Source organism: Akebia trifoliata, chromosome 8 (genome assembly GCF_017979445.1).
Source record: "Akebia trifoliata isolate Shusen 1 chromosome 8, ASM1797944v1, whole genome shotgun sequence".
Taxonomy (NCBI): domain Eukaryota; kingdom Viridiplantae; phylum Streptophyta; class Magnoliopsida; order Ranunculales; family Lardizabalaceae; genus Akebia; species Akebia trifoliata.
In genome coordinates, this window is record NC_141382.1 from 2,908,688 (window position 1) to 2,930,557 (window position 21,870).

Genomic DNA, 21,870 nt, shown 5'->3' on the forward strand with positions numbered 1-21,870 from the left:
GTCTTCCCGCTTATAATGGTAAAAAGGAGTGGTCACTCATCATCCTCATCTCTCCTTATAATATATTTGGAGTACCCAAATCACCCTTTTTTGCATCTTCTTCGCATACGTAACTTTTCTTATAATGATTATCAACTATTTTCAACGGTTTTCGATCGTAAATGATTTATTTATTTATTTCAACGATTTACAATAAAATTTGATGAACATAATTGGGGGTAAATTAAAGGAAGATTTTGAAGATTTGAAGATTTTTATTGTAATTTTTTATTCGAATATCCATTTTGCAATTATAATATATACATTTTGTATATTTTGAGAAAATCTATCTATTATCAAAGTTGAAATAAATAAATAAATAATTCTGAATCACATTTACAATGTTGAGTTCAACATTTTTTATCACCGAAATAAACACTTTTGTTGGTTGAGTTTTTACGATAAAAATATTGAACTTGACAATAAAAATGGTGGTCCCCCCCCTATTCTTTTTTCCCGACTTCAATATTAGATAGATATTCTTGAAATACTCAAGGTGCATATATTATAGTTGTGAAACATATACTAGAATAAAAAATCATGACGACTTAAAAAAATAAATAAAATAGAATCCCAACTTCATTCGTTAAAAAATTATAAATCAATGAAATAAAATAAAAAATACGTCTAAATGTTAAAATTTCATGATTATATCATTCTCCATTCATCACTCGCAATCGAAAATCGATATTATAATAAGATATGAGGTGGAGGGATCATTTAGATATATTTTTTCTTGTTAAATAGACCATCAAGCCACCACCCCAAAGGATATGGATTATATAAAAACAAATCCCTTACATATGGTCTGTTAAATAATTTTCTCTGAAAAAAATTATTTCACCAAGAATTTTAAAAGTACCAACAATACCTTTTTAAATTCCAACAACTCCTTAATTTTTAGTAGTCATAATTTTCAAAAAAAAATTTATGATCAATGACAAACACATAACTACTATACCCAAAATAGCAAAATCATCGTGTAAACGAGAGTGTATTCGACCACTAGGTAGATTTTCACGAAATTCTTGAGCGTCCGTGACCAATGTTGTTACATCTGATTGCATATGCCTATATATTACTTTTTTATCGTTAAAAAAATATTCGAAATACATATATAATAATTAACAATACAAATATTCGGATCAAAGTTACGACTAAATCTTTAAAATTATGAACATCTTTATTCATTTATCATCTCAAATAATTCAAAAGTTATTAAAATCTTAGAAATCACAAATATATTATTCTCTAGGAGGGAACAATGGCCTGCAAGCAATAGTCATTGAAAAAGGTAACTAAAGAGATGTGAAAAGGGTAGTTTTGATATTTGAAACTTTATTAAGGTGGGCAGAGATAAAAGTGTACCAACTGCGTTATCAAGCTAGCACACAAAACATTAGGGGTACTTAAAAAGAAGTCCCTATATCATCAGGGACCTTTAAGTAATTTTCTCAAGCCATTTCTTAAGATCCGAGCATTCCTAAATCTCAACCGTACGTTTGACGTTTGATGTTACCGTCCAAAAAACAAAAAAAATCAGACAAAAGTAAGATGAAACGTGCAAAGTTCTCAACAAGGAAAAAGAAAATTTAAAGCTGAAAAGTGGTTGAAGTTCCGTTTGAAACACTATTAAAGCTCACCCAGACAAATTTCTGGTCAGAAATAGTCGTTTTTTGGACCACGAGTCATCTCCTCGAAATTGTTGATTGAGGTTAGACACCCAATCTTCATTTTTTGATTTTTTTTATTAAATTTATCTCGATCTCGATCTTTAAGTTCATATTTTCAAATTCTCCATTTTTTTTCATGAAAATGATGATAATGATCACGATTATGCACCTCTATATATACTGAAAAACTTAATTTTCGATCTTTGCTAAAAATTAGTTGGGTTTTATTCGAAATCGGTAAGAACTGAGAATGAAAATCTCGGTTTTTACTGCAATTTGATGCCTGTGTCTATGAGGAGGTTCCTATGTTCCGAATTTCTTAGATACTTGAAAAAAAAAAGATTTTTTTTTGGCTTCGATTGGTAAAATCTGATGGAATCGGTGAAATCTGATCAGTGTTTAACCTTATGAAAGTTTAAAAAAAAAAATTAATTGATAAAAGTTTTAATTTTTTATCCGTAGGTTTCTGCTCTTTCTGTTCAATTTTGTTTTGTGGAATTTTGTATTATAAATTTTAGTTTAAAATGCTAAGTTTTTGTGGCAATGGAATTCCTGTCTTGATATTGTTTGGTGAAATTTTGGGTATTTTGCATTTTCTGTATCATCTGGGAATGGCTTATTTTAATCTGTACTAATTCTGTTATACTATCTGTGTTTCATGTTGCCCTAATATGTTAATTTGAATAAAAGATTGTGCGGAATCGATTGGTCATCCAGATTCATTTCGACTAAAAGAGTATCGAGTTAGATACGGGTGGCGAATTTCACTTGTGATGTCGATGGGCACCTCAGAGGCTGTTTTACAAATATTGTCGGGGGCTGCTCCTCGCCTATTTTGTTCTAACCTGTGTTTTAGTGGATCAGACTCAATATTGCCTGCTAAGTCCCATGTGAGATGTAGAAAGAATAGAAGTTCAGGCCATTCACTATCCCTAAATTATTCAAGATTGTTCCAGAGGTGTAGTGGGACCAATGGGTTTCAGGGGGTAGGTGTCTCTCATGGAAATAATGCAATTAATCAATTTCAGGTTATGAGTTGCCGATGCCAACAGACTGAAAGTACTAGCGGGATAACTGCAGATGATGGAAACGGAACCTGGTTTGTGGATTCAGCGAAGAAATTACACCCAATTAATGGTGACGTGAATGGTCCGAATCTTCTAAATCTTGAAGAGGTCCCGCAGTTGAAAAATGAAAAGGAAGGTTTCGTATCAAATGGTAAGTTAGGTGGTGGAATAATTGAAGATGCATTGCACAAGGTTAGTGTAGACTCTATTGAGGATGAAGCATGGAATCTCTTACAGGAATCTATGGTTTATTACTGCGGTAGTCCCATTGGAACGATTGCTGCAAAGGACCCAACCAATACCAATGTCTTAAACTACGATCAAGTCTTTATCCGCGATTTCATCCCTTCTGGGATAGCTTTCCTTTTGAAGGGAGAGTACGATATTGTTCGCAACTTCATCCTCCATACGCTTCAATTGCAGGTAACATAGTTTTTCTGTTCGAACCATTTATCCTAGCATGGCACTCTTTTACTAATGTTTTATATATCTTTACTATTATAATGAGAGAAGGCGGAGTAGAAGTGGTTCGACACCATTATTTGGATTCCAAAAATACCTACACCTTAACATTTAAACTCAATATAATCAGGGTCATTTTGGTCAAAAACTAAGAAAACTGCGATTGCATGTCCTAAAATCATGTTGGTTAGTTTTGAAAATTACAAAAATATTATTTTTACTATGTAATCTTCAAAACTACCCTTTAATTAACATTTTAAATTACAAATAAGCCCTTCATATACATGTGTGTTTGCACATGCCACCTTCTAGTTAAAATTAATTAAATTTTTTTATGGGTAAGCTGGACTTGAACCCATGGCCTCAAAGTTGCTTTGCAATGTGTCAAACCAACTAAGCTATAGGTCTAAGCCCTTTATTAAAATTAATTTTCTCATGCTTTGAATTGTTTTTGTATTTGGAAATTCTTGCATTTGTTAGAAAGATGATTAGGTTACTACTATTTATAATATTTTATAATAGAGCTGGGAGAAAACAATGGACTGCCATAGTCCCGGTCAAGGGCTCATGCCTGCCAGCTTCAAGGTCCGCACAGTTCCACTCGATGGTGATGATTTTGCAACTGAAGAGGTTTTGGACCCTGATTTTGGAGAGGCAGCAATTGGCCGTGTTGCACCTGTTGATTCTGGTAAATAAAAATCTGTCAACAAGTCTTTTTAGGTATACACATATTTGCGTGTATTATCTTTCCTACTTACAAAGATGGGTTCTTATTCAAAATTCAGGATTGTGGTGGATTATACTACTACGAGCGTATGGAAAATCCTCTGGAGATCTTTCCGTTCAAGAAAGAGTTGATGTGCAAACAGGAATTAAGATGATTTTGAAGTTATGTCTTGCAGATGGTTTTGACATGTTCCCAACATTACTAGTGACGGATGGTTCTTGCATGATAGACCGTCGTATGGGAATCCATGGCCATCCTCTGGAAATTCAGGTAAACAAGTTATTTATTTCCGTTGTTGATCTACAGCCGTCAAAGTCTTTTTTTGTCTTTTTTTTTTCCGTTGTTGATCTATTGGTTGTATTTTAGGTCATGTGTCCTCTTTATGTAATAAGGACAGTCCATTTCATGCGGATGCTCTGTTGTAGAATTTGGTTCTTTATTAAGAATAACTAGGGTGAGGAAACTGCTGTGTTGTAAATTAGGGGTTTGCAAAAGTCATTAGCTTAATTTGTTTCATTGGATCATAAGTTGTGGTAAGCAATAAAAAATCACTTGCATTGCATTAACTTTAGTCAATTGGTTTCAAATTTAAATTGCAATTTAGGTGCTTGTTAACCAATATGGTGGAGAAAATTTGTGTTTTTTGAGTAATGTTTATGCCCTTGATCAAATACTTAGTTTTGGTTTTACAGACACACACCACCAGGCTACTCTTTCCACTACAAATATTTCAAAAATTAGAAAAATGGTAAAATTTGCAGACTACAGTTTTGGGGTGTAAATATAACAATTTTGATAGAATCTTATGTCCATCTAAATATTTACTGGTTTTTGCATTTAGTCGGATACTTGTATATCTATCTCAATTACAAAGATGCAGCGAGTGGTTCTCAACTTAGATAATGGAAGAGTTGCGACTCTTTGAGTGTTGACGTGGTTTACCTCGGAATATATTATTTCCGGTCTTCCAGACAAGTTTTTCTTAGTTGATTTGTGCAGGATGAATTCATTTTTAACCCCATCTTATAGTCTAGTTGCAGTTGATGCATCTTTTTTAATTTAAAATATCAACATTTTTCAAATCATTCACTGTAATGGAAATCCATTGAATTATTGAGTTACTCGAATGTTTAGTGATTAGTATGATCTCACCACAGGCTCTCTTTTTGTAATTAAGGGCCTGATTTTTGTGTTTCATCTCTTTGATTGTGCTTGATTTATTTGTTATTCAGCCTAAAATCAAAATATTCCAATGAAGTTGGAATTTCTTGCTACATGCCTCTTACATGTGTAGTTTTCAATATTCTTACATTGATGAAATCCATTTTCTAGTTGCTCATGAGTCTATCCCTCATGGTCATCAGTTGCTTTTGTGTCCTTTTTCTAGTTGCTTGTGTGTGTGCAGACCATATTCAGTCACAAAAATCGGACTATTTCTCATCTCCAGATCTAAGTTACTTCAATTTCAGTAATCTAACTTAAATGTGTACATTTTTTTTCTTGATATCATACAATCATGTTAGTATATATGCCAAAAAAACAAACAAAAACAAAGATTTGACTAGTATTTATGACTATACTTTTTTGAAGGAACGGTCATTTATTTATGACCATACTTGGTATTTATAAAATCAGAACATAACGGTGTGACTTGACTATTAGAGAGACATTGGGGCCTTGTGAATAATTACAAGAATTCTTAATAGCATCGTGAATGCATCTGACACACGTGTTAAGTCAAATGGTGTTGTCATGGCAGTACATATGCATATGTTTTTATTCATGCAGACATCTGTGTTCAAGCTTATCATATGTATGCTTATCAAAAATTAAAAATTAAGAAGACATTCTTTGTTCAAAACTAATCTGGAGTATTCTTGTTACATGGTAGGAGAAATAAAGTCTAATCCTGTATAAGTGTTTCATTCAGGCCCTATTTTATTCAGCGCTGCTTTCTGCTCGTGAAATGCTTGCTCCTGAGGATGGATCAGCTGACCTTATTCGAGCTCTGAACAATCGTCTAGTCGCACTGTCATTTCATATCAGGGAATATTATTGGGTTGACATGACAAAACTCAATGAAATCTACCGCTACAAAACAGAAGAGTACTCATATGATGCAGTTAACAAGTTCAACATTTATCCTGATCAGATTTCTCCTTGGCTCGTGGAATGGATGCCCAGTAAAGGAGGCTATTTAATTGGAAACTTACAGCCGGCTCATATGGATTTCCGTTTCTTCTCACTTGGGAACATGTGGTCTATAGTTAGCAGTTTGGCAACAAGAGATCAATCACATGCCATACTAGATCTCATTGAAGCCAAATGGTCAGACTTGGTGGCTGATATGCCGTTCAAAATATGCTATCCTGCCCTTGATGGTCAGGAATGGCGAATTATCACGGGCAGTGATCCGAAGAACACGTAAAATCTCTGCTTGATGGTTATGGCATATTTGAATTTGGTACTTTCTTCGTATCTGCAATTCTCATCTTTGTTTTTATTGCAGGCCTTGGTCTTACCACAATGGAGGTTCTTGGCCAACTTTGCTTTGGCAGGTTAGTTAATTTTTCATTCCTTCACTTATTTTTTGTTCCACTTTTGATTGATTTCACTGGCATGCACTTGTACATACTAGCAGATGGGATTGTTCATTCCCTTGATTAATGTATGTCGTAGGTTTAGCAATTGTGATAGAGACTACTCAGAGAACGTTGTCCACGGCTATTCACTTTAACTTCATCTTTGATGATTGATTTTTTCCTTAAAACTCAGAGTTTTGTTCAACACTCTCAGAGCTTATAAGAGTGGATTTGGTTTTCTTTTCTGAAATTACTTCCAGCACTAGCTTCAATCATCATTCCATTACTATCATATGAACACCACTACTCCCCATATATAGAGTATTGAATCTGTATTTTTCTTTTCCAAAATTGCTTCTATCTGTTTGCAACCCTATTAGTTTATTTAAAGTGCTCGTGGTATTAAATATATATTGTACTGAACTTGTCACCAAATTCAGTGACTTATTAAAAAAGTTATGCTTTACTAGCAACGTTTTCCTTTATTGCCACTTAAGTTATTTTTTGAAAAAAAAAAACAATATTATGGTTTTAATTTTTTTTATCTATGTCATCATGTCATGCATTGTTTCCTGGTATTATGTCAATAGTTACACCTTTTTACCATATGTAATCGTGTGGAAACATTTTCTATATTCATGCATAAATATTCAATAATGTTGTTATTTTACTCAAAAGATATGTTGAAAATTAGAATAAATGTCTAATATATGAAATAATTTTGTTTTCCCGAACTTTTAAATTTTGCTATTTTGAATCTTCCCATGCCTACTTATTCCTGAGCCCCAACTTGGTGACTCATATTTAAGAGCTTGTTATACAGCTCACAGTGGCATGCATCAAGATGAATAGGCCAGAGATTGCAGCAAAAGCTATTGAAGTTGCAGAGAAGCGTATATCACAAGATAAGTGGCCTGAATATTATGACACTAAAAGAGCGAGATTCATTGGTAAACAGGCTTGCCTCCACCAGACATGGTCGATTGCTGGATACCTTGTGTCGAAGCTTCTCCTTGCCAACCCAGAGAAAGCAAAGATTCTGATAAATGAAGAGGATCAAGAACTGGTTAATGCCTTCTTTTGCATGATCGATAGCAACCCAAGGAGGAAACGTTCTCGGAAACCATCAAAACAGAGCTATATAGTATGAGCTTTATAATGGGAAGTAGTAATAAATATTGGAAATAAGGCGAAAGTAAGTGGATGCAAAATAGTTTATCATCAAGAAGTGTGATGATTGATGTGGTGGATGGGTCCTGCCATATTGGCTTTCTATTGTTATTTGGGTTTTATCAAATTTTTATTCTCATTCTCATTCATGGTAAAGTGTTGGAAATGAACACTTCTCCAGTGTTGTATCCTACTCTCTAGGATGTTAGACTTAGTCGTCATGTATCACCCTATTTAATAGTTGTAAGATCATATACTGTTGTAATAGAAATTGTATGCTTTCAGTCCAATACAAATTTAATCTGCAATATATGAGATTTGTATACTCTCTCTGCGTGATTGATGGCCAAAAATTTCATTAGATTTTTAACCTTTGAATTTAAATCGCTGAATTGGTTGTTGAATCATGGATTTTGATAGTGATATATGATCACGCGTTAAATAGATTTAGAGGAGTACCAAACATGGTTTTAAAACTCCTTTTGACATCTTGTCCATGAACAAGACCTAGTCATCTCGGACGAGTTTTCCGATATGTTCGAGCCGTCTTGGTCTCAGACGAGATTTACTACCATGGCACCAAAGTGATCATAATGAGGTCGAGCCCAGCCATGTTCTTAAATTATTTATCAAAAGATCTACATACTCATTTTGACAAATAAATTAATATCAAAAGGAGTATAAGGCCCTTTCCATAGATGTTTAAAAAACATGTCTAGCCAGTAATTTTAGTAAAAGACTCAGCCACTTAGGTAAGGCCCCCATAAATTTACACGTTCTGACTAAAAAGCTTATTAGAAGTTGGTTCAAAATGATGGCCTTTCAAGATACCTAGAAAAAAAATTCCAACATAGAAATTCACACAACCTAATGTTTTTAATAGCAAATACACTTTGTGATAAATGTTTCATTTCAATCTCTTGGCCGGACCCCAAAAAAATTTTAAAAATTTCTGTCCAAACATTCTGAAAATTTGGACACCCACACCTACCTGCCCATGAAATTCTCAAAGAATGCCCCTTGAATTCCTTGAACATTTGATACCCAAAAAAAAACCAAGAAGCCCAAGATAAAGATAATAACATCATGCAGAGGGAGCTCATCGTCATCGAAAGTACGTCAATTCCTCCCTTTAACAAACAGCTAAAGCGGTGAGGGAACGTGATATTCAAAGTATTATCCCAAACATCCAGTCCAACTAGTAATCAAATTTTAAATTGATTGCAGCCTATCAAGGCTGGTGAAAGGGGAGTCACTTGATCATTGGGACAGTGTTCATGGGTTGGACGAACTATGCGATGGACACAACGCTACAAAGCTTTGTTAAGAACCAGCAATGGTCCTCACAGCCTGAAACCAAACGGGCACTACTTAATATAACAGCCAGCCTGATTCCATAGAGACATTCCAACAATGACTAAGTTGCCTGAAATTAAAATTCCACAAATTTCAAAATTCTGATCATTAATATATGGGAAAAGGTTTCATCTTGACTCCACCGCTTTTCAAACTTTAAATTATTAAAAATATCAAGAGCCAAAATCGCTCTAGAGACAGGGAAAAAAGAAAAAAAACTTTAACATTTAACTAATATCTCTAACAAGTCGTACGTAAAGATCAGCATCTGAATCCCTCAGTCAAAAAGAGACAAGCCCATGTCCTGCAAAGAGTTGATTGAAAAGAAGAATAAGATTACACCAAAATGCTAACTTTCAAAAGATGGTTTAAACAAGATGAAGATAAAGATGAAATCTGCTTTTATAAAAAATAGAGGTTTTTTAAGTCCGAAGAAGGGATGTGAGACAACTGCCGAGCAAATGTGGTAAATCGGCCTTGTAGGGTATGAAATCATATGGGTATTGGATAATACAAGCAAGAATCAAATTGTTGAGTTTCCTTGACTCAGAAACATGGTTTTCATTCAGCAATGATACAGATATATACCATGTCTCAACATTCACATCATCTTGCGAGATAAACGAGATGTCTAGGACGATATTTTTGAAAATCTCGGCTGAATCAACCGCGATTTTGATTGAAATAATTAAATTTTTGTAAGAAATTAAATATTTATCATATAACTAAAACATGGTTTTATGACTAAACACTTTCTAATCTATTTTATTTTATTAAAAAATGATAATTATTTTGGTTTAAATATATGTAAATCAATCATTATAAGCCGAGTTAAATGGATTGTCTCATCCGAGACAACTTGGTCTCCTCCATGGACAAGACGAGACATCAAACCAAGTTTTGAAACCATGGTCAGAAAGGTAACTGGTTTGAAATATTATGTTTGGGGAACCAGTCGGTCAGAAAGTGCTCATAGAAACATTAATATAAGTCTTAATGTGATTCCAGCAAGCAAACTTACATCGTCAGACTCCTCTTTCTCCTCCACTTTCTCTTCTTTCTTCGGTTCGGCTGCAGTAGGTGCTGCAGCACCACCACCACCGGGTGCAACCACTGCAATAGGGGCACCACCACCAGAAGGCACTGAAGCCAACTTTTCCCTTCCAGACGCAATAAGCTCTGTTATATCCTTGCCCTTTACTTGAGATAAGAATAATTCAATCCTATCGTCATCAGCATCAGCTCCAACTGTTAATCAAAACAAATATTTTCCATTTTCATATCATAGTCAGCAAAGTCTCCAACTTATTGAAAAGATCACAATTAAATCGTGACTTTTTTCTTCACCGATTTAATAAGATACAAATTTATGAACTTTGAGATTAAATCACGAATTTGACTAGTTGATGGATCCTAACTTGGACTTATGATTGCAATCTTTTTTATGTTTTGAACAATATAAAACTTGCCTATTGTGTGGACATGTGGATACTTGATGTGCATGCATGGATGAAATCAATAAGGGGTTGGGTAATTGATTAGTATAGTTCAAGATGATGTTTAATGATATAACATAAGAATACCACTTGGTAGGAACAATTACACAGCCCTAGCCCTAATTTGATTTTTTCCCAAATTTTTTCGTTTTTCCCCGATGTTACCAATTTTTTTCAATTTTTCCTCTTGTTGACTTATTCTCAAACTCCAACTTGGTGACTATGTTACCTATAGAAAATCAAAGTTCAGTGACTTGGACCGATTCAGAAACCATACTATTGGTTTCCAAAGAAGAAGATTTAGCAACCACAATTTGTGAAATAACCATCAGCTCCTTAGGAAAAAAATGATCGACGCAAATTCAAGAAATATTGGTAGTATTGCTGAGTTACAATGGTTGACACTATTTCGTGCACTAACTCACACCTGTCATACCAGATACTTCAAAAGTAGCGCTAAGGCCTCACAATTCGTGTTACTTAGGTCTTATACACACAACCAAGTTCAGATTTGGTAATAATTGGGCAAGGGTTAGTCAGGTTTAATTTGGATAAATATGGGCAAGTTTTGAAACAAAATGGGGGAGTTTTCGGAGATTTGTACAATCATTTTTTGGGTTTCTTATATATAAAAAAAAAAAAAAACCAACAACTTCAACCTCCCTAAGAACCCTGTCTTGTTCTTGATAACATGCCACAATACAAATGAATCCACAAAATCAGAAAATTTTGTAAATTTTGTGATCTGAAATACAAGGCCGAGAAGGGAAAACAAATTGAGAACTTGAATCAGACTTAATTCTAAATGGATCCAGTAAAACAAAACCCTAAGCTTCGCCTAAGATTGAAATGTTGCTTATTAATCCGTTTAGGTTTCAACCCATAGTTACAAAGCATAAAACAAATTCAAATTTTTTTTTTTAAATCACATTTAAATGAGAATAAGTGGAAACATGAATCAGATTTTGTTCTATATGGTTTCAGTAATATAAAACCCTAAAATTCACCCATGCCATGATTGAACTATTGCTTATTAGTCCACATAAGTTTCAACACATGGCTACAAAACAGGAAACTAGTTCAAATAACCCATAAAAATTTATATATAAATAGAGAAATCGAGAAGAGAGAGAGAGAGAGAACCAGATCCCAAGACTTCCTTCAAATCATCGGCTGAAGGGTTCGAGTTCCCTCCCAACACAAGGAGCAAATACGCAGCGATAACCTTCATTTCTGCCCAAAGAGAGAGAGGGGAGAGAGTGAGAGACCTTTCTAGGGTTTTGGAATTTGAAGGTAAAAAAATGTGGACTTGGTAATAAGCTATCGCACTAGTTATATAATGTGGGCCGGGCCAAGAGCTATTAGACCCAATCTCTATCTGAACATCATGGGTTTGAGATTATTCGCCCTACCCAACCTTACTAGGGTCTTTGAACTCAAATGGATTACCAATGTGAAAATCCAAATACAGCAGCAGTCCCCTAGAATCTAGATATCATGAAAAAAAAAAAAACAGACTAAATATATATAGGAAAGTGTTCGGAGGCCCTAAAGACAGATAAACATTTTCCAAAATAGGGGTTAGAAGTTTCGGACTAATTTTTGTGATGATGGTCTCTATGGTGAAGAGACCATCCTCGCCATAAATCAGTTCATTCTGAAACTTCTAACCCTAATTTACAAGGTGATGAATCGTCGTCCGATTTTTGTAAATCATTTTTGATGGGGTCATCATCACAAAAAATCAGGCCATTCCGAAACTTCTAACCCATGTATTGAAAAAAAAAAAATTTGTTTAGCACAATGTTTGACTCTCTTTAGGTCCGAACGCCACCCATATATGTATATAAACAATTTATTTTGAATTTGATCCGAGGTTTTTTTTTTTTCCGAGGGTGTTGATTAATTCTTGTCTAGTTTCACAACTTGATTTGATTAGATCACCCTACATTTTTTAAATCTCATCTTCTTTACAATTCTTATCAAATTCAAATAGAAAACCATCTCTTCTTTATTTGATCCGATATATATTCTCTTCTCCTTTATTGCTAATTTTAACTTTTTTAATTTTAATTTTAATTTTCTTCATTTTTTTTTTTGTTAAATTGTTTTTTATTTTTTATTTTTTATTTTTTATTTTTACTAGGCAAATAACTGTAACAAATTTCATAAAAAATAGCTTTCGTTTCATTAGTTTGCCATTTTTTTTTTCTACATTGGTTACCCATTTTTTGTTCTAACTATGGTTTGCTATCAATTTAAGAGCATTGTGAAGGTGTTTTTATTTTTTCGTGTGTAAGCCAGATTGAACACATGGCTTCATGATTTTAGCACAAAACATTAACCACCAAAACCTATGGACTACCGACCATCTACTATCACCACGTTGTTTTTTATTTTTTTTCTTCTTCTCTTTTTTGGATTTATAAATTTTGTAGAGTTTCTATTGGCACCCCAACGTATACTTATCATAACCCAAATACTTAAATTATTTATTATAAGGAAATTTCATTGGCCCACCAAATTCCTTTGAGGGAAGACCAATTTGAGGGGAAAAAAATAAAAGATAATTTAGGGCACTCATGAATCTCTAACCCCTCTTTGTCTTCTCCAGCAATTCAATATGTCGAAAATCGATTACGAATCTCTGGCACTTTTGTCTTCACTCTCAGTCTTTCTTCCCCTCATCCGATTTTTTTCTTATCCTTTCTCTTTCCCCCCCGCCCCCTCTCTCTCTCTCTCTCTCTCTCTCTCTCTCTCTCTATATATATATATATATATATATATATATATATATATATATATATAGGATTAGGATCCGTATACACATAAAGCTACAACGTGTTTTGTCTTATATGGGCAAAAATGTTTGGAATGGGCTGATTTTTTGTGAGGATGATCTCTATGACGAGGAGATCATCCTTGCCATAAATCAGCCCATTATGAAACTTCTAGGCTCATGTTTACAAGTTGAAAATTTTTAAACCGTCTAATTATTGTAAATCATTTTTGATGGGGTTAGAAGTTTTGGAATGGGATGATTTTTTGCAATGATGATCCCCTCACCATGGCGATCATCCTCACAAAAAATCAGTCCATTTCGAACCTCTTTAATCATATAAGACAAAAACGTTGTAGGTTTATGAGTAGCTTTATGTGTCTATGGAACCCGACCCATATATATATATATGTGAATGGTGTTCGGAGGTCTTAAAGAGAGTCAAACATTTTTCAATGTATGGGTTAGAGATTTTAGAATGGACTTATTTTTTGTGAGTATGATCTTTATGATGAGGAGATCATTATCGTCAAAAATCATCTCATTCAAAAACTTATAACATCATCAAAAGTGATTTATAAAAATCGGACGGTCCACGATTCTTCAACTTGTAAACTAGAGTTAAAAGTTTTAGAACGAGCTGATTTTTGGCGAGAATGATCTCTTCGCCATAGAGATAATCTTCACAAAAAACCAGCCTATTCTGAAACTTCTAACCCCTATATATATATTATTTTTTCTGCTCCTCCTTCGATCTCTTTCTCTCCCCCACCCCCCATTTTTATTTTTCTTTTTCTTCTTTCTCTTCTCCTCCTCGTTTGATCTTTCTTTACTTTTTTTTCCCTTCTCCTTCTTCTTCTTGTCCACTTCCTCCTCCCTTTCACCATAGTCGTCAGATTAGTTAGAGGATGAGATGAGTAGCTTTTAAAAATATTTGTTATTTTATTTTTTGAGGTGCCCATAAAAATGTGAGGGCCCCTTAAAGTATCTTGGCATGTCAATGAAGTTTCCCTTCATCGTATCCCAATTAAATACTGGTCGGTAACACACGTTATTTTTAATGTGAATTAATCTGTTCACATAAGAACTCTCTCATCGTACTCTAATAAAATTTGTATAATATAACAAAAAATAACAATCCATTATAGATGGAACATCAACTAATGAGAATTATCGATTCCGACAACTTAATGTTGATGTTGTACTTTTCCTTCTTCTATTCTTTCGACTAAAGAGAGAAAATTTCGGACCCATTACTCTATCCTAAATAAAGAGAATGCTACAATCACCCTATTATTAATTTTTTTTAATAAATTGAATTTATTAAATCTTTTTGAAGGCAAGTTCATTTAATCTAGTCGGGTCATGAACAGAGTCAGCTACTCAGTTCCCACACCACCTTGAAAAACGGGATACAAATCGGTTTTGTATCAACGTAAACCGAGTTATCTCCCAGGGTCGAGACCCGAGTGACGAGAGAAGACCAGAACAGTAGATTTACAAGATACGAGGGTCATTTTCGTCAAACGATCTCAATAAATAAGAACTTGAAGAAAGCGCGGGAAAACGCAGTGGTCACAAAGGGAATCGAGCGGCAAATGTGATAGATGGTCTACGAGAGCTTCTCTCGCTTACATCACACCGACACCATCTTCTACAACAAAGGCTGTCGAGGGTTCCAATAGAGACCAGAAATCTAGAAACTCAGAAACTCGCTTGGGAATCAAACAATGAATAGCGACAGTAGATGGAGAGATCGACGAAACTCCAAGAAACAAAAGCTCATCCGTACTGTCGAAGAAGAACGAGAAGCAAAATTAGGTTTCGATTTGTTCTCTGAAGGCGAAAAAAGGCTCGGATGGTTGCTCACCTTCTCTTCTGTAAGTCTTTCGATCTTGATCTCAGTAATCTATGCGCAAACAACATCACAATGGAAATTCTTCATTATTTCTTCATATTTTAAAACATTTTTCGCAGTCATCTTGGGAGGATCCAGATACCAACAAGGTTTATAGCTGCGTGGATCTGTATTTTGTTTCTCAGGTGAAGTTCTTACACCTACATATTTCTGTAGTTATTTGGTTATATATAAATTTTTGTTGTTTCTCACAAGTGAATGAATTCGGTTTATTCTTTGTTGTAGGATGGGTCGAATTTCAAATCCAAGTATAAATTCCGTCCTTACTTTTACGCTGCCACAAAGGTATAATTCATACAGTGTTTCACAAATTCGAATGCTTTTTTGGTCTTTTAGAACACTTTCATTGCTATCGGGGTGGGGTCTCCCTTTATCCATCGAGGTCACTAATGCCTTTATGTTAATATCTCAGGAAAAAATGGAAATGGGCGTCGAAGCATATCTCAGACGACGCTATGAAGGCCAAATTGCTGATATAGAAATTATGGAGAAAGAGGATCTCGATCTGGTAAACTAACACGTATACATATGTAATATGTATGTATGTATATATGTATATGTATATATCTCATAAAGAGTGACCCATTCAACGGCTAAACAAAGGATCATGTATTTAGAAGACACTTTCTCTTTGATTGGAAGCTGAATAAATTTTTTCAGAGATACCCAACTCCTTTGCAAGAATGCAATTCGTAAATTAGCTATATTTATGAAGGGCAATGAGTTTGAAAGGAATAGGAAGCTGCCCAAATATTTTGCGACCTCCATAAAGAATATAGTTTTCATTTCCCATCGAAAAACCCATTTTTTGATTGATGGATTTGCATATATTATTATACCTTTCCACACGGTCCTTGATTGAGTGAACTGACAAGGATGCTCTGATCATTTGAGCGATACATAGAAGACTAGCTTAAGTCCATCCCACCAACTTGAATCAGCTTTGTCATAATACGACATTTGCAGAACAAAAGAGCTCCAACCGGATTGCTTATGAGAGAGTTTTTGTACAATAGGACCTGTTAGTTTCTTTCTTCTTTCTCAAAACAAAATACTTGATGGAATTGAAAGCAAAAGAAAATCAAGTCCTATCCTTTTGAATGAATTAAAGAATGAACAATGCCAACCCAAACTAGTTGGGAGGGGGTGTTTGGCTTTTCCTTCAAATTTGTTGTAGTTGGTCTCGATCCGGTTAGAATGAGTAACGGGATCCTATCTTTAGTAGGTTCCTTAAACTTCACTCTCAACAAATAGGATGCCCTAGTGAGCAAATTATGTTCTTTGGCCATATCATTGGAGGTGGTCACATTCAGAGGGACAAGAAGAAGCAATCGTCTCGGAATTGCGGTCAATCATTGGCTTGTCAACTACTATCGACGATTCATTCAAGGTCACTCAAAGCATGCAACATTGGAGGGGTTGTTAAAGTACAATTGGCACCCGGTTGCCTATGAGAGTCATAAAATCATTAATTCCTCATCTATTTATCAAGGGCCTACAATTTGTAATTTATTATTTATAATTTTATATTATAGTACCTCAGCATCATAATAAAGGGTTTTTGCCAATTTCCTGGATGTATCATATCTATCAACAGAACTCACCTATCTTGACTCCTTATTGGATACATGGTACAGGATCCAAAAGGACAATCTTAGAAAGCAAGGATTGTTAGTTTTTCCTTGTTAGATAAGCGTGGTATGTGGTCTGACTACAAAAGAGTTGGGCTTTAGACTACTTATAGATGGTGAATTTCTCATTGGATAAATGCCATTTAATCAGTCGGTTGTACCGAAACACAAGGTAAATGGTGGTAAGTTCTTAAGAGAATATGAGGCTAGATTTGCTAATAAGAGTTTTCAGGTTTGATCGGTGATCAGTTGGTAGGATTGGATTTTAGGAAAGTAAAGTATATGGTTGGCTATGGATTAGGCACCACGAAGATGCTTGGTGTGATTGTGAATGTGTGATGAGGCCTCTTGGGTGGATGTTTTCTTATATTGTCCTAATTTTCAATTCATATAGGTCCCTCTAGGCTTGTTTTTCCAAAGAGGATGGCGGGTATTTCAGAACTACTTAAATATTGCTTAAAAATGTGCAAGATATCAAATCTTTGGCTACCTTCCTCTTTATTATCTGAGTACTCAATGAAGATTCTTAGATAAAAACTTACATTTCAAATTAGAAATGCTCACAGATGCATATCCTTTTGTTTTCTACTATTAATTTAACACTGTTCTTATATTTTTGTTTATGCTGATGATCTCTTTCAATATTGTTTGCTTATGCCAATTATGAAATGAAACTATTTTTATAAAAATGCAAACTAATAGCATCATTTGCTCTTGGCAGAAAAACCATTTATCTGGCTTACGCAAATCGTACTTAAAGATATCGTTCGATACTGTCCAACAATTAATGCATGTGAAGAATGATCTGATGCATATTGTTGAAAGAAATCAGGCAAAGAATGATGCTGAAGAAGCATATGAGTTCATATTAAGCGGGAAAAGGTATTTATAAAAAAAAATAAAAAAATAATTAACCTGGATTGCATGAGTACCTTGTTTTCTGTTGTAAATATCATAGTTGCTAGGTTTTGCATCCACTTGAAAGTGATTGCATACCACTTTATCTCTGGGTCCAAGTTGATTCTTGTGCTCTTCTTATGAATCACAGCCAGCAAAAACCTCAAGACTTCATAGATTGTATCATCGATCTCCGCGAGTATGATGTTCCGTATCACGTCCGCTTTGCTATTGATAATGGTGAATTATTCTTTATTCAGTTGACTTCTGAGATTAATTTTCTTTTGTAATTTCTGTTCATAATGAACTTGTTTATTTAATAAAGTTGGGGAAATTCATGTTATGCAGATATAAGAAGTGGGGTGTGGTACGATGTGAGCGGATCCAGTACCGGTGTTATATTAGAGAAGAGGACTGATCTTTTACAACGTGCTGAAGTTCATGTTTGTGCATTTGATATTGAAACAACAAAACTTCCTTTGAAGTTTCCAGATGCTGGACGTGATTCAATAATGATGATTTCATACATGGTGGATGGACAAGGGTACCTGATAATTAACAGAGAGGTTCGCTTCATAAACCATAATCATTTTATTTGCATATTAATTTTTGCGAAGGCAGTGGTGTTAGAGATTTTTTGTTGCCTTTGCATTTGATTAGATGAACAGATCAGGCTCTAAACGTAGTGCCATGGACTTATATCAAAACCCTCAAAAAAAAAAAAAAAAAAAACAAATGATACAACTGCCCTCCAACTTCAGTCTGCATTGAACATTAATGAAACAAATTGAAAAGGATATTAAACAAAAAATTGGCGACCAAGATCTGATTAGGAGAAGCCCACTGATAATAGATTCTTGTCCTTACTCTCGTGTTGTGTATGAAGCAGATTTACTTAGGTTCCTAGGCCTGCTTGTAGATTTTCTTTTACTTCTTTCTGCAAATTCATTTTTCTTACCATCAGCTACTTAAGAGTCTCAGAGAAATTTGCTTCATTTTGAAGTTGATGCTAATTGAAATTGTTGGATTTTAGCATGGGAAGAATACTATTATTATAAAGAAAAAATGATTAGGCATTGTTGGTATAGTTATTTCTATGCAGTGTCTGCACTTTTGAAATTAGTGGAATTCATTTGCGAGGCTTAATAACTCATCCAATTGCCATATTATTCTTTTAGTGTGTGTGGGAGGATATAGAAGATTTGGAGTACACTCCAAAACCTGAATTTGAAGGTTGTTTCAAAGTGAAAAATGTGAAAAATGAGGTAACTATAATCTTTCATCAGATATGTTGTTCAAGATATATCTGGGCTGCTGATGTACAAAAATCTATTGCTTTATGACCTGGTAATTACAGGAAGAACTCCTTAGACAGTGGTTTGCCCATATGCGAGAGGTGAAGCCCGGTATTTATGTCACCTACAATGGTGATTTCTTTGACTGGCCGTTCCTGGAAAGTAGAGCAGCTCATCATGGTATTGTAATGCGTGATGTACGTTTCCATTCTTGCTTGTTAGTTTACTTTATTTGTCACGTGTACCAAGATTTGCGAATATATATATATTTTTTTACTTACTACGAGTGCTAAGGAGTTAATGCTTGCCATCGGATGCTACGATGTGTGCATTCCATCGATTTTCTTCATGTTAATTAATGTTATTCCTTCAAAGAGACTTTAATAACACGTGCTAATGCTTTTAATGGTGTTTCCCTTGCTTCCATATTTTTTCCGTTTGTTTTGTTTTTTGTTTTTTATGATTCTAGTTATTGGGAACTGATATCACATTGGTTAGCTTCTTGGAATCTGTTATAGTTTGAATCTTCTTTGCCAATCTTTAAAGTTTGTCTACCCGCAGGAAATTTTCACAGTTGGCTACAGCCCTAAAATTATTTGTCCTTGTTTCATTGGTTTATCTTTTCTCCTTTCATGTTGTAGAATTAGAAACTAGGTTTCATGGACCTTAGGTAGTAGAGAAGAAAGAAAGTAGAAGAAGGGATTGAGAGAATCAGTTATAAAGATGATTACTTTCACTTAATTATATAAGCATGTCACTCAAATGAACAATTGTACCTTATTTAACAAATGTAATGACTAAAGTGTCTATAACCAAATCAAACCAAACCAAACATGACTTTTTAACACTCCCCCTCAAGTTGGAGTACATACACACACACACACACACATATTGCTTGCTTGGCCTTCAAAGATAGGATAGGAATTGGACTCGTTCTATTGAAGTTGCTAGCAGATCAAAATCGGAGGGAAGCGGAATCTGCTTATATATGTTGACCGTAAGATAGGATTGGAATTGGTCTAGTGCTATCAAAGTTGCTAGCAGCCCTGAAGTTATTTTATATTATATCATTCATGCTTGCATGAGACAAATTCTGTCCGTGGTACTTTTATTTGTGGTTGGCAAGAAAGCCTACGGCTTGAACCCCAACCAGGCCCAAGCACCCCACCCCTCACCCACAGTCATTTTAAAATCTTTTTGGTGAAAAAGTTTAAACAACAAATATGACCCTAGACAGATTTAGAGTTGAAAGGGGGAGGGTAATAGGAAATAAGAAAATATAAGAGAAAAAAATGTAAAATCACGATGGATAATAATCTAGCTTTGGTACCATGTAGAGTTAGAAACTAGGGTTTTATGAACTTTAAGGTAGTGGAAAGAAGAAAAAGAGATGGAGGGATCAGGAGGATCAATTAGGGGAGAGTACGTCTGGTTTAGCCTAATCCCTCTTTTTATCATACGTCCCATTATGCAAAATTTTGAGCTGTTACTTCACATTCAGATTGCTCCCACCGATAGTTTTCTGATATTTGAGGAGTACTGGTAAATTGTAATTTTTGCATCCTATTCTTTTTCCTATTTATGCTTTTTACAAGATTATAAACTTTTGCCTATGGGGAGCAATGGCACAGGTTGTCTTGTTATCTCAACCAAAAACTCAAATATTCAGTTCAAGGCAGATTTTCTATTTTGAGGAAATTTTCAAAATGCCAAGACCTAGTTGTTGTGATGCACAATAATGCATTTAGTTTTAGAAATGGCATTGATAGCACCAAACACTTCCAACTTCGTATGCTTTTGAATAGTGACATTGGTTCTTTCTTTATCCAGTTATATGTTAGCCTAATCTGTCTATCTGCATGCGTTTTAATTCCTATCAAGCATGTTGTATTTTTGTTTGCCATGCAGGAGATAGGGTTTCAATGTGACAAGATTCAGGAGGAATGCCGTGCTAAATTTGCTTGCCATCTGGATTGTTTTGCTTGGGTCAAACGTGATAGTTATCTCCCTCAAGGCAGTCAAGGGCTAAAGGTGTGAAACAATGCTTATTCTTTCCATTGCTTTTATTAGTTGATCTAGTGTCTAAAGAAGTATATTTGGTTTCATTATGTCTTCTGATTTATAGTTTTTTGGTATTGTAGCCTCCCTCCTTTATTATCTATTATTGTAACATGATTTATGAAACACAATGGTGCGATATTTTGTGTTCTTATAGTCATATCACGGCTAACGAATCTGATACAGGATAGTGATTACCTTTTATATGTTTATTGTAACCAGATTTGTTGATTTTAGATTACCTCTTTCGTCAGGCCCATATTTAGTCATGTTTCTATGGGATATTGCATGTACCTGGGGGATTTGGGCGAGATAAGGCCAGTTGCCTCCCTCCTGCTAGTCAGGCCTATGGGTCCAAACCCCTGTCTTAAAAAAAAAATCCTCTCACTCGCTCCTCTGTTTGTGCATTCTGGGCAGATTTTGCCTACTTGCAATGGTTCTTTATTCCATCTACAAAAAAGTTCCATGGTGCATTTAAGTTTTTCAGTAAATATTTTGTATGTTTAACTTGAGGCTATGCATAATATCATTTCTTTTACATGGTCATCACTATAATCAAACCTTATTGCCAAAGTCTTGGGGTCATTTGATTGAATCCTGTTCCTCCATCCAATTATGTCTAAAGTTATGTTTTCTGTTAATTCAAGTGTGTTCAGATTTGCTTTCACTTCTCAATCCACGTTCTCTGTGGTCTCATTCATGTTTCTAAAACCTTCAACT

The 21,870-nt window shown here is 34.7% G+C and overlaps 3 protein-coding genes across 4 annotated transcripts in view; 2 read left to right on the top strand and 1 right to left on the bottom strand.

The window, feature by feature from the left end:
• The first annotated feature begins 1,610 nt into the window (after window positions 1-1,610).
• LOC147395457 (neutral/alkaline invertase 3, chloroplastic-like) lies at window positions 1,611-8,045 on the top strand. 2 transcript variants are annotated; one of them, XM_086452110.1, is made up of 7 exons: window positions 1,611-1,753; window positions 2,403-3,202; window positions 3,764-3,929; window positions 4,027-4,238; window positions 5,899-6,392; window positions 6,478-6,526; window positions 7,374-8,045. In XM_086452110.1, exons 2-7 carry the CDS (start codon window positions 2,486-2,488, stop codon window positions 7,698-7,700), a joined length of 1,965 nt encoding a protein of 654 aa, XP_086308236.1. In that variant the 5' UTR covers window positions 1,611-1,753; window positions 2,403-2,485; the 3' UTR covers window positions 7,701-8,045. The 2 variants fall into 2 exon arrangements, with proteins under 2 accessions (XP_086308236.1, XP_086308237.1); XM_086452111.1 differs by having other exon boundaries at window positions 1,614-1,753; window positions 2,430-3,202.
• A 1,113-nt stretch (window positions 8,046-9,158) lies between these two features.
• LOC147395458 (large ribosomal subunit protein P2-like) lies at window positions 9,159-11,876 on the bottom strand. The gene is made up of 3 exons (XM_086452112.1): window positions 11,716-11,876; window positions 10,098-10,324; window positions 9,159-9,380 (listed from the first exon to the last, which is right to left on the bottom strand). Exons 1-3 carry the CDS (start codon window positions 11,801-11,803, stop codon window positions 9,354-9,356), a joined length of 342 nt encoding a protein of 113 aa, XP_086308238.1. The 5' UTR covers window positions 11,804-11,876; the 3' UTR covers window positions 9,159-9,353.
• Window positions 11,877-14,907: 3,031 nt separating this feature from the next.
• The window catches only part of LOC147395459 (DNA polymerase epsilon catalytic subunit A-like), a 35,533-nt gene continuing 28,570 nt past the window's right edge, over window positions 14,908-21,870 (top strand). The window contains exons 1-10 of the mRNA XM_086450303.1: window positions 14,908-15,231; window positions 15,329-15,394; window positions 15,495-15,554; window positions 15,682-15,777; window positions 17,622-17,782; window positions 17,949-18,037; window positions 18,146-18,363; window positions 18,976-19,062; window positions 19,155-19,289; window positions 21,001-21,123. Coding sequence (XP_086306429.1) covers window positions 15,082-15,231; window positions 15,329-15,394; window positions 15,495-15,554; window positions 15,682-15,777; window positions 17,622-17,782; window positions 17,949-18,037; window positions 18,146-18,363; window positions 18,976-19,062; window positions 19,155-19,289; window positions 21,001-21,123 — 1,185 coding nt within the window. The 5' untranslated portion in view covers window positions 14,908-15,081. The remainder of the gene's footprint in view (window positions 15,232-15,328; window positions 15,395-15,494; window positions 15,555-15,681; window positions 15,778-17,621; window positions 17,783-17,948; window positions 18,038-18,145; window positions 18,364-18,975; window positions 19,063-19,154; window positions 19,290-21,000; window positions 21,124-21,870) is intronic.

Coding starts and splice junctions, on each gene's coding strand:
- LOC147395457 (XM_086452110.1), top strand. CDS start 2,486: ATGTCGATGGGCACCTCAGAGGCTGTTTTACAAATATTGTCGGGGGCT. Junction 3,203..3,763: donor TCCATACGCTTCAATTGCAG/GTAACATAGTTT, acceptor ATTTTATAATAG/AGCTGGGAGAAAACAATGGA. Junction 4,239..5,898: donor GCCATCCTCTGGAAATTCAG/GTAAACAAGTTA, acceptor TGTTTCATTCAG/GCCCTATTTTATTCAGCGCT.
- LOC147395458 (XM_086452112.1), bottom strand. CDS start 11,803: ATGAAGGTTATCGCTGCGTATTTGCTCCTTGTGTTGGGAGGGAACTCG. Junction 10,325..11,715: donor GAAGGAAGTCTTGGGATCTG/GTTCTCTCTCTC, acceptor TTTGATTAACAG/TTGGAGCTGATGCTGATGAC. Junction 9,381..10,097: donor AGAAAGAGGAGTCTGACGAT/GTAAGTTTGCTT, acceptor AACTCTTTGCAG/GACATGGGCTTGTCTCTTTT.